General features: G+C 30.0%; 1 protein-coding gene across 1 annotated transcript; it reads right to left on the bottom strand.

The window, feature by feature from the left end:
• Window positions 1-476: 476 nt before the first annotated feature.
• On the bottom strand, window positions 477-1,157 carry LOC120076185 (uncharacterized). The gene is made up of 2 exons (XM_090312691.1): window positions 643-1,157; window positions 477-567 (listed from the first exon to the last, which is right to left on the bottom strand). The coding sequence occupies exons 1-2, from the start codon at window positions 1,155-1,157 to the stop codon at window positions 477-479; spliced, it is 606 nt and encodes a 201-aa protein (XP_090168817.1).
• Window positions 1,158-11,326: the final 10,169 nt, after the last annotated feature.

The following is an 11,326-nucleotide window of genomic DNA, read 5'->3' as shown; positions in this document are numbered from 1 at the left end:
ATTACTCGGACATTAAAAATTTAAAGAGGTTGTATATTGTATACAAAGTCCTCATGTTAATTGAAAAAGAATGAGATAGATAATATATAATGAAAGATAATGGTACAAAACATTTTTAATGGTTCAAAAATCAAAGTCGTGAGAATTTATGTTTAAAGTAGATTACTGCAAGACATAGTTAAATTATATATAGTTTCAATTGGTTCGGTGATTTAATCCATTGTAGTAACAAACTCCAATCTAGTGATATAAATGTTGTAATTTTATTTCCATATAGATGCCTTTGAATATGTATATTGAAAAAAGAGTATAAAATTCATAAAATGAGTCACAAAAACTAAATAAAGATCATTCTTATTGAATATAAACATTATAGTGTAATCATATTGAAGAAAAAAAAAAGATCAAAGATAATAGAGATATTATTTATCTTCAAGCCACATGAATGATGATTTGTTGTTGATCCAAAACTAACACTATTTCTGCATTGCATTTCTTCGAAAAGCTATTACATTCTTCGTCTCTATACACTGCAACGCTTCTCTCTTTGCCTTTTTCAATATCTTGCTTTGCTTAGTACGGTGTCCAGGTTTGGTTGTCCCTCCAGATGAAACTTGACACATTTGTGCTTCTCTATTTGGCTTCTTCAAAATCTTACTCTCTGTGGTATTACATTCAGACTTGATAGTTCCTTCAGATCTCCGTTTCTTATTGTTCGAAGAAGAAACGTCCTCACAAAATATTATTTTACGACTTTGTTTTCGAGCGTTTTCCTTTTGACAATTTTGTTTATATCGAGCCTCAATTTCCATTGCCTTCTTTTCTAATGCCTCCATCTTTGCCTCATATAATTGCTTCCATTTAAATGACTCTTTCTTATATTTCATCCTCTCAATCGCAAGATCAAAATCATTTTTACCAAACTTTTTTACATAGAAGTTTTTCCACAGCTTGTCAGTTACAAGTGTGAGATCTCTTCCTTTAGAAGAGTTCTCTATATGCAACAATTGATCAACAGTGCAATGTGGGAGAATACGCTTTAGAACATGTAAATCGGTGTCGCCAACATCTCTAAGAAACCTCAAATTATCTATAGCTTCATTAATAGAATCATGACTAAGGAAGGATGAAGCTATTTTACTTACTTCTTCACACATCTTTGTTTGTAGCGATCAAACAGAGAGAGCGATGATTTAAGACTTTTGTTGCTTCGGTACGTTTAAGATGTAAGTAAATATATAATTCAAACTTTTCTCATCTCCCTTTTATACTTTCAATTTTTTTCTTTTTCCTTTTAGTAATAGGAATATCAAATATTTTATCTTTACCGCTTTTTTAGTTTTAGTTTTATTATTTTTTTTTTATTATTCTTTTTACTGCTTCTTTTGTTTAGGAAAAATATTGTTCATATATTATCATTTACCGCTACTTTTTTTTCTTCTCATTTTACCATTTTTTTATTATCATAATAATATGCATCTTGAGATTTTCAAAAATAAAATAAAAAAATAAAAAAATTATTTATACAAAATAACAAAATTTAATCTTCTTTGATGGAAGTTGATAGAAGTTAATAGAAGTCTATTAGTATTTATTAATAATAGAAATTAATAGAATTCTATAATTGATATTATATGATAGATGTTGATAGAAGTCTATAAATGTCCATCAGTATTTTTTTTGCTATTTCTATAAATAATTTGACATTATTTTTATTTGTGATTTTTTTTTATTATTATAACAATAATAATTTATAAACATTCATTTTATAATTTATAAATAGGTTATATTAATAGATTAGGCATTTATATGATATAACATTTTAATGAGACATTTTTAATTTAATGTTAATGACTTAATATCCATATGACGAAAATTTATAATTCATTTTTACCATTTTTTCTATTACTAGCTAAGAAACATGAGATTTCTCATGGTTTTAATTAGAATTTTAAAATATACGAAATTTTAACATGTAATAAACATTATCTAGTTTTGTTTTAATTATTATAATTTTTTAATTATTATTTTTGTGTTTTTATAAAACAATTCCATATCGTTAGAAATAAAAAATTGTACTATTATTCAAATTATCAAGTAAATATATTCCTATTTTGGTATTGAATAATTTTTATTTTAATGTTTTTGTATATCTATAGTCAAAGTCACTCTTATACATGAAAATTTTTATTTTTAGATGTTCTCAATGAGTATCTTTGAAGTAAGCATTGCAAGTCTAATATGATTTTTAATATGAATTTCTTTTCGCAAGGACCTTCTTGAAAAGAAAAATAAGCATTGAATGCTAGGACACATGGAGGCCTTTTGTGAAAACCATGTGCGACTGAAGGAACATTTAGAGCAAGTGTTGGTTGCACAAGTGGGAGTGTGTTGACAAAGTGTGTTGGACGCATAGCAAGAGCCAAAGTCTCAAGGAAATTTTTAAGTACTTGATCTATAGCCAGGTATGCGTTTGAGTGAAATTCTTCTAGAGGAAGGCTAAACACAAAGCTTAAGTCAAAGTTAGTCTCAAAAGGGAGACCAATGCTAGTAGCTAAATTATGCTTTTATGTCCACGGTTTTGACACCATTGCTGGAAGCATATCAACCTTTAAGGAGTAGTCCTAAAGTTATGAGTGACTAAGTATTTACAATGTTTTTAAAGAAACCATGATTTTAAGAAAGATTATTTACAAAGTACCTCATGCTAGCTATTTACAAAGTAGTTTTCCAAGCAAATTATGAGTTTATGTTTTCAAACACATACCATATATGAAAATATATTGTAAAACTATTTATGTGTGTTCAGATACACAAAACGTGCATTAGTACCTTTAAAGACATGTTTTCTATGCGTTTAGCTTTACATGCTTTAAAGAGTAAGTCATAGTATGACTAGTGTTACTTTAAGCTCGATACTGAGGGACATTGAGAAGGTATCCAAGCAGCTCGATACTAAGGGACATTGAAAAGGTATCTAAGCAGTAGTACCTAAGTTATGACGGTACTTATAACCATGTGCACGTAGGTAGTTTGACGTTAGAGATTGAGCAAAAGAGTTCTCTCTTGACTAAGGAATTTGACGTTGGGATTTAACCACAACAAGATTATTCTCAACTAAGGAACAATTTAATGTTTTATGATGAAAACAACTTTACATGTTTTATGCTTGGAAAAAGTTTACATTTCAGTATAAGGTTACAGTAAAAGGTTATATTTCAGTATGATTGAGACTTATGCATGAGAATCAATTTTCTTTCTTAAGTCACACACTGGGTTAGTAAGCTCACTCCGTTTTCAAATGTTTTCTTTCTCCAGGCAGCGATCAAATCCTCCGAAGATAGCTCTGCATCTGCTCTTCCACTGAAAGTCAGGAGTTCTAATAACCCGTCAGTTAGGTGGTCACTGTAAATAGTTGTACACATGTTATAGTTGCTTCATGTAGAGACTAAGTTTTGGAGTTGGAACTTATGAGACTTGTGATGTAATCTCTGTAAATGTTTTGTGTTTAATGGTTAGTGTTTATTTGGCCATAGAGGCAGAAATGGCATATAGGTTAGAGTTACCTCCAGATTATCTCGTATCCATGATGTATTTCATGTGGCAATGCTAAGAAAGTATGTGTCAGATCCTATCCATGTATTACATGAACAACCAGTGCAATTGAAAGAAAATTTACCATACGAAGAGGAATTAGTGGAGATTTTTTACAGAAAAAAGCAAGTCTTGAGGAACAAGACAATACCTTTAGTAAAGGTATTATGAAGAAATCAAAGTACTGATGAGGCTACATGTTAAGCTGAGGAGCAAATGAAAAATAAGTATCTGCAGTTGTTTAATTGACGGATTTATAGCAGAATTTTGAGGACGAAATTTTTTCAAGGGGGAGGTAAATGAAACCCTAAACCCTAATTTCCCTACTTGTGTATGTTCACTACTGAGACCAGTATGGTGAGTAGGTTAATGTGAGAATTGATGTTCAATTGTACGAAAAAGGGTAAAGAGTTAGGAGAAATGTTTAAGTTTCAAATCTTGATTCTTGGGTGAAGCTAGAAAATTTGGCTAAGTGTATCCCATGCGTTGGCTTAGTGCTAGGCGTTGGAGTTGAGCCATGGTTGTTAGCCTTACCTATTTGAGAGGTTAGTTGGGTTCTTAAGGAAGCCAAGTGTGGCCGAGAGAAAAGAAGCCATGCGTTGTTTATGCACGCTAAGAGGAGCGTGTTGAGAGCTAGCATCATTATGCTTAGGACAGGGCATGCGACAACCAAGTCTTAGAGGTTAGTATGTGTGTGGTAGCATCGTGTGCGAGTGTGAGCGTTGGGCATTGGAGTGTTGCGCGCGGACGATTGCATAGCTGCATGTGATGCTAAACGATACGCTAGACAATAGCACTAAACGATGGGTGATGCGCTACACGATAGGTGTGATGCACAAAACGATGGGTGATGGCACTACATGATAAACGATAGCACTACACGATAAGCGTAAGCGCTAGGTGATGAGTGTGATGGGCTAGACGATGGGCGTAAGCACTACACGATGAGCGACAACGAGGGATACACGATGAGCGATAGCGAGAGATAAACGATGAGCGACAGCGAGAGCTATGTGATGGGCACAGAGCTAAACGATTGAGGTCTGCTTGCGAGCGGACCAGTTTGGGCGTTGAGCACAAAGTGCTGGCTACTCAGTGCATTAGAGCTTCACACTAGAGTAACGTTGGTTGTGCGTTGGTCAAGCTTGGCATGCAACGAGTAGAGCTTGCGTGGGACAAGCTTTGCAAAGCTGAAAGAGCTGAAGTTTTGATGAATGAGGCCGAGAGGAGGCCAAGACACAAAACACATGCATTGGAATAGGTTTGCATGAGAACTAAGGTGCGCGTTAAACCTAGTTGAAACATGCGTTGATAGTAGGTGAAGTATCAGTCTTAAGCGACCAATTAAGAGTCACCAACTGTCCTAAGCTCCGAATTTAACTCCACTTGAGCTGGAGGTGTCATGCTAAACATTTATGATGAACGGTGTTGAGTAATATAAAAAGGAGGACGAACTTCAAAAACTCAGTTTGAACAATTCTTCCATGCAAATTCAGGGTTCTTGGTGGCGTTGGAAAGCTCTGAGAGTCTAGTTTCAGAGGTGGTGTTTCTGGAAGAATATCTCACCAGAATAAGGTCGGAGAAGGGAAAAATAGAGGTTTAGTTCATGGGTAAATCTGAACCGTCGATGAAGAATTGAGGCTCCAGGACGAACCACGAAGAGTTTGTAGCTGAAATGTTAAAATAAGCTTCCTAAGACAATTCTAAGCAAGTTTGTAGAAGAAAATTTCTTGAGATGAGCTCTAGAATTTGAGTTATTAATAATGTAATTCGAATTTGAAATTCTATGAACAAGCAGGCAGCTGCTTGGGTTGAGTAAGTTGACATCTCAAAGTAGGCGCTTGGACAGACTAAGGGTTGATCACTCCGATTTGTTTGACTTGCTGTTTGGGCTGAGGAGGCTTTCGTTGAAGGCTAGGATGTATAGAGGACTTTGTGATGACCATGTGTGGCTGAAGAAACACTTAGATCAAGTGTTGGTTGCACAAATGGGAGTGCGTTGACAAGGTATGTTGGATGCATAGCAAGAGCCAAAGTCTCAAGGAAATTTTTAAGTACTTGATCTATAGCTAGGTATGCGTTTGAGTGAAAGTCTTCTAGAGGAAGGCTAAACGCAAAGCTTAATTTAGAGTTAGTTTTAAAAGGGAGACAAGTGCAAGTAGCTAAATTATGCTTTTGTGTCCACAGGTTTGACACTATTGTTGAAAGAATATCAACCTTTGAGGAGTAGTCCTAAAGTTGTGAGTAACTAAGTATTTACAATATTTTTAAAGAAACCATGATTTTAAGAAAGATTATTCTCATGCTAGCTATTTACAAAGTAGTTTTCCAAGAAAATTATGAGTTTATGTTTTCAAACGCATGTCATGTATGAAAATATATTGTAAAACTATTTATGTGTGTTCAGATACACAAAGCATGCGTTAGTACCTTTAAAGACATGTTTTCTTTACGTTTAGTTTTACATGCTTTAAAGAAAAAGTCATAGTATGACTAGTGTTACTTTAAGCTCGATACTGAGGGACATTGAAAAGGTATTCGAGCAGCTTGATACTGAGGGACATTGAGAAGGTATCTGAGCAGTAGTACCTAAGATATGACGGTACTTATAACCACGTGCACATAGGTAGTTTGACGTCAGAGATTGAGAAAAAGGGTTCTCTCTTGAAATTTGATATTGGGATTTAACCATAGCAAGGTTATTCTCAAGTAAGGAATAATTTAATATTTTATGATGAAAGTAGCTTTACATGTTTTATGCTTGGAAAAAGTTACATTTCAGTACAAGGTTACTGTAAAGGTTTATATGTCAATATGATGTTTTTATTGAGACTTATGCATGAGAATCATATTTCTTTCTTAAGTCACTCACTGGGCTAGTAAGCTCACTCTCTTTTCAAATGTTTTCTTTCCCCAGGTAGCAGTCAAATCCTCCGAAGATAGCTCTGCATCTGCTTTGCCACTGAAAGTCAGGAGTTCTAATAACCCGTCAACAAGGTGGTTACTGTAAATAGTTGTACACATGTTGTAGTTGTTTCATGTAAGGATTAAGTTTGGGAGTTAGGACTTATGAGACTTGTGATGTAATCTCTGTAAATTTTTTGTGTTTAATGGTTAGTGTTTATTTGGCCATAGAGGTAGCAGTTGTGTTTGAGATTACATGTTGGTATCAAATTATTTTAAAAGAGTCAATAGGCAGTAAGTGTCATAAAAGGGTTGATAACTACTGCATTCATGTCTCCTTCTAGGCTAAGAGAGTAGTCTGGTAGAGGGTGCGACAAAAATCAAGATAAAGTGGAATCAAAATCAAGATAAAATTAGATAAGATAAGATTTGATGCAGCTTGTTCGGGATTAGGAAAAAACCATATCTTAATTCTTAGAGGGTTAAATCTCAGAGCTAAATTCTGGGAGGATTGAAGTAAACCCTAGCTCAAATTCTCTATAAATAGACCAATATGTTAAGTAAAATTTTTTTCTCCATTCTTTAATTCTCTTACTAACTTAGGCATCAAAATTTTGGCCCTTTTTCTTTGTTTTATAAGCTCTCTTTTTCCTAAATTTCAAAAATTTATCATTGGTGTCATGTAGAGGTTAGATACTTGTCTAAAATTTGGTATCAACATTAGTTGAATATAAAGTGTGTTGCACGTGTTCTATAGGAATAAAATAAATATTTGAATAATTTGTGTTTTATAGAAATTAAATAAATATTTGAATAATTTAAGAAAAATATATAATTGAAGATATATTGGTTAATTCATTTTTAAAATAGTTCTTTCATATTTTTATTTGAGTGATTTGATTATCTCTCAATTTCAAATTTTAATTTAAATTAAAAAAGTATATATTTTCAAATTTTCGTTATAACCTCTTTTAGTTTTTTTTTTTAAAAAAAATTATATTTTTTAATTTAGAACTATCCTAATTTTAAACGACTTTAATTTAAACAAAAATATTTTCCATCATTTTTTTAAAATTCGTGAGAATCATCTCTCAGTTTAAATTATTTATTTATTTATTTATTCTAATTTGTAGTTTCAAACTATAATTCTAACCAAAATATCATTTTTTTTTTTAATTTCATATAATCCTCTTTGAATTAAAAAAGTCACATTTTTTTCACCCACAAATCTTTTATTTATTTATTTGAAATTGGATGTTTTCATTTTCTAATTTTATTTATGTTTTTATTTCGTGATAATTCCGGTAGTAAAGAAATCTTTTTCGTTTAGATTTGGATAATGTCATTATCTTTTTCTTTTTCTTTTTTTTTTTTTTTTCTTTTCACTAGGACCTTTCGTTACATTTGCATGGCGCAATTTCTTCTTCCAAGAATTCATAATATTGTAGGCCTACCAATTTAGTCCTCTATTTTAATACCTTTCCATTTACACCCTTGAAAATTCTCATATTTATAAATTTGAACCCTAAATTCTTAATATTTATGTCTATTTGCTCCCTGAACTTTAAAGAAAAATATTTAGTACATCTTGGATATCTCACCAAATTATTCAATCATAATTTCTCATGTGTCAAGTTTTTCTTAATTTGCCAGCCCAACTTTAAAAATGTCTAAAAAAAGTTTCAAGTTTGTATCTATTTCATCAAGTGTCTAACTCCATGTATTGGGAATGATTTTGAAAATGTTAAAATCACTTTTGATATACGTTCAAAATTCAAAATCACTTGACACATTTCCATTTTATTTTATTAAGCTTATAATATTTTCATTTTATTTCAACATAAAATATTAGATTGGTTATATTTATAATAATATAAATTACTTGTAAAGTAACATGTCCTTTTTTTTAAAAAAAACAATACAACTTCACAATGTGACAAAATACTTCCTTATGACAATAATAAATGACTTTATCATGATTGGTGGCCATTATCCAAGTATTGACGTACACAAAGCTTTTGATATGCGTTCTAATTAAAGATTTATTGTCAATGTAGTTGAAAAAGTACAAGTGATTTTATTCAAGTTGTTTCGATCTTTCATTTAGAAGGGAAAAAGGGAATAAGTATGAGAAGAAAAAAATAAACACTCAGGTAAAGAACTTAGTGTGCTATGTTAGTGAGCACTGACACACTAAATCTATAAACTTTTAAGAAATGTACAAATGAGAGTATAACGAACCCAAACCTTTCATTTCTGTAGATTTGAGAGGATGACTTTATATCATAGTGTTAAGAGTGAAGATAGTCACAAAAACTCTTCGAATTCTAAAACTTTTGACATTCAAGTTATAAATTAAGCTCAAGACAAATTCTAGAATTAAATTGCTGAAATAAATTAAGAAACTTCTTATATTCAAATCTTTTTAATATTACGAGTTTATTTGGTTAGATTGAGTAACCATCATGGATTGGCCTAGTGATAAAAAAGAAGATATGGTCTCAATAAATGGCTAAAAGATCAAGGATTCAATTCATGGAATTAATTTCATATCGTTAGCTGACTATAAGCGAGATATAAGATAGAAAAGATAAGTTGAGAGAGAGAAAATAGTGGAATTGAATGGAGTAGGAGGATAATTGAGAAACTACTAATATATACCAAAAACTTTTGAAATTCAAGATAAATCATAAATTATATAGTTATTTAAAAAAAAAAATCAATATTTACATTTTCTAAATAATTTATACATTCTTCTCATAATTTGTCATTTATGTGAACCATTTATTTTTTTATAATTATTTAACCATCAAAACAATCAAAATCAATGATTTTAGGATTGATTTTTGAAAAAAAATTGTTATTAAGTTTTTCATATTCTAAGTTTTAAAATTCTTAAAAACATTTTACATCTTATGAGATTGTTGGTGAGGATAAAGAAATTTCTATGGCGGAAGAAAATTTAGAAAAAAAGTAAGAGAAAAGTAAATAAAATTTAATATACAAATAATAGGGCAAAAATGACAAAAAAAAAATCCTCTATAAAGACTTTTAAATATACTATAGATATATAGATTTTCATTGTCAAAATTAGTTTTAAAAATGAAAAAGTGATTTTAACAATTTTAGAATCACTCATGAACATACCTTAATATGTCAACTTTCAATTTTGTCTTTGACAAATATTAAAATTCATAGACCTATTATAAAAAAAAAAATCACGTACCAGCAAAATTTTTCAAAAAAATCATTTTTAAGGGAAAATCTATTCTACTCTAAAAATATTTGTCCATTTTTATCATAAAATTTTTAATTTCATCGAATTATACCACATCTAACTTAATTTCAAGTCTTTGATAAAATGTTGCAATTTTCAACCTTCAATAAGTTTTCATTGAAAGATAATCAAGAAATATATGTAGTGCATTCAAGGAATTTTAAAACACACGCACGGTATATAATTTATGAGTTTTGATAAAGTGATTTGGTATTCAATTTGTGATTAATTAAACTTAAATTTTTCACAAACTAACATTTAAATTTATTGAAATTAGCAAGTTCTAAGGATTTTTTTTACTTTAATACTTGTTAAAGTAGTGGGTTTCAATAAAATTTATTCAGATTTGAGTTATATTTATTTATTAATATTGCATTTCTTAAGAAAATATTTTTGTTAATATGTATCATGTTTTAAACTTATCCATTGGATAGTTGCAATAAGTAGTAGTTTTAAGATTAATAATTAAGTATATAATAATATTTTTACAAAAAAAAAATAAATAAATATAACAAAATTTATGACTTAATAAACTCCTATTAGTGACTGATAGACTCAAAAAGTTAGATCTAAATTTTTTTTATATATCTATAAATATTTTGCATCATATTTTATCTACTAATAATTTAGTATGATATTGTCTACTTTGGACATAAATCCTCATGACTTTGTTTTTTATTTCATCCCAGAAGACTCATATCAATGGAGATAGTCATTCTCACTTATATACTTATGATCCTTCTCTTATCTAATCAATGTGGGACTTTGGTCGCATTTCTAATAGTAACAATTCTTTAAAATATTGTCTTATTCCACGAGAACAAGATTGAAGAGGAACTTAATTGAATGAGAATGTATAGATAGTATTTAAAAAAAAAAAATGATGTATAGGTTTGAAATTTAAGATATGCCGCTAGCTTGAAAAAGAGTAAATTCTTTCTTCTTTCTTTCTTTCTTTTTTTTTTTTTTGCAAACAAAAATATAAACCACAAAAGACCATTCAACAAAATTTTGTTGCACTTGAGGATGAAATTTAGTTGAAAATCATTTGACCTTGTGTTCTCTAGTGGGGCCGATTGGGAATTTTTCCTTGATTATATGATTTTGCTTCAAAGATTACTCGGAGAAATTGTAAACAAATTCCCCACATTAATTAAAAAAGAATGAAAGATAATGGTACAAATCTTTTTTAATGGTTCAAAAATCAAAGTCATGAGAACTTATATGTTTAAAGTAGATTATTGTAAGACATAGTTAAATTATATATAGTTTCAATTGATTCATTGATTTAATCCATTGTAGTAACAAACTTCAATCAAGTGATATAAATGTGTTGCAATTTTATTTCCATATAGCCTTTGAATATGTATATTGAAAAAAGAATATAAAATTTGTAAAATGGGTCGCAAAAACTAAATAGAGATCATTCTTATTGAATATAAACATTATAGTGTAATCATATTGAAGAAAAAAAAAAGATCAAAGATAATAGAGATATTATTTATCTTCAAGCCACATGAATGATGATTTGTTGTTGATCCAAAACTAACA

This window comes from Benincasa hispida, chromosome 1, assembly GCF_027475165.1.
Source record: "Benincasa hispida cultivar pf3 chromosome 1, pf3_genome.v1.1, whole genome shotgun sequence".
Lineage (NCBI taxonomy): Eukaryota > Viridiplantae > Streptophyta > Magnoliopsida > Cucurbitales > Cucurbitaceae > Benincasa > Benincasa hispida.
This window is presented reverse-complemented; position numbering and strand designations above follow the sequence as displayed.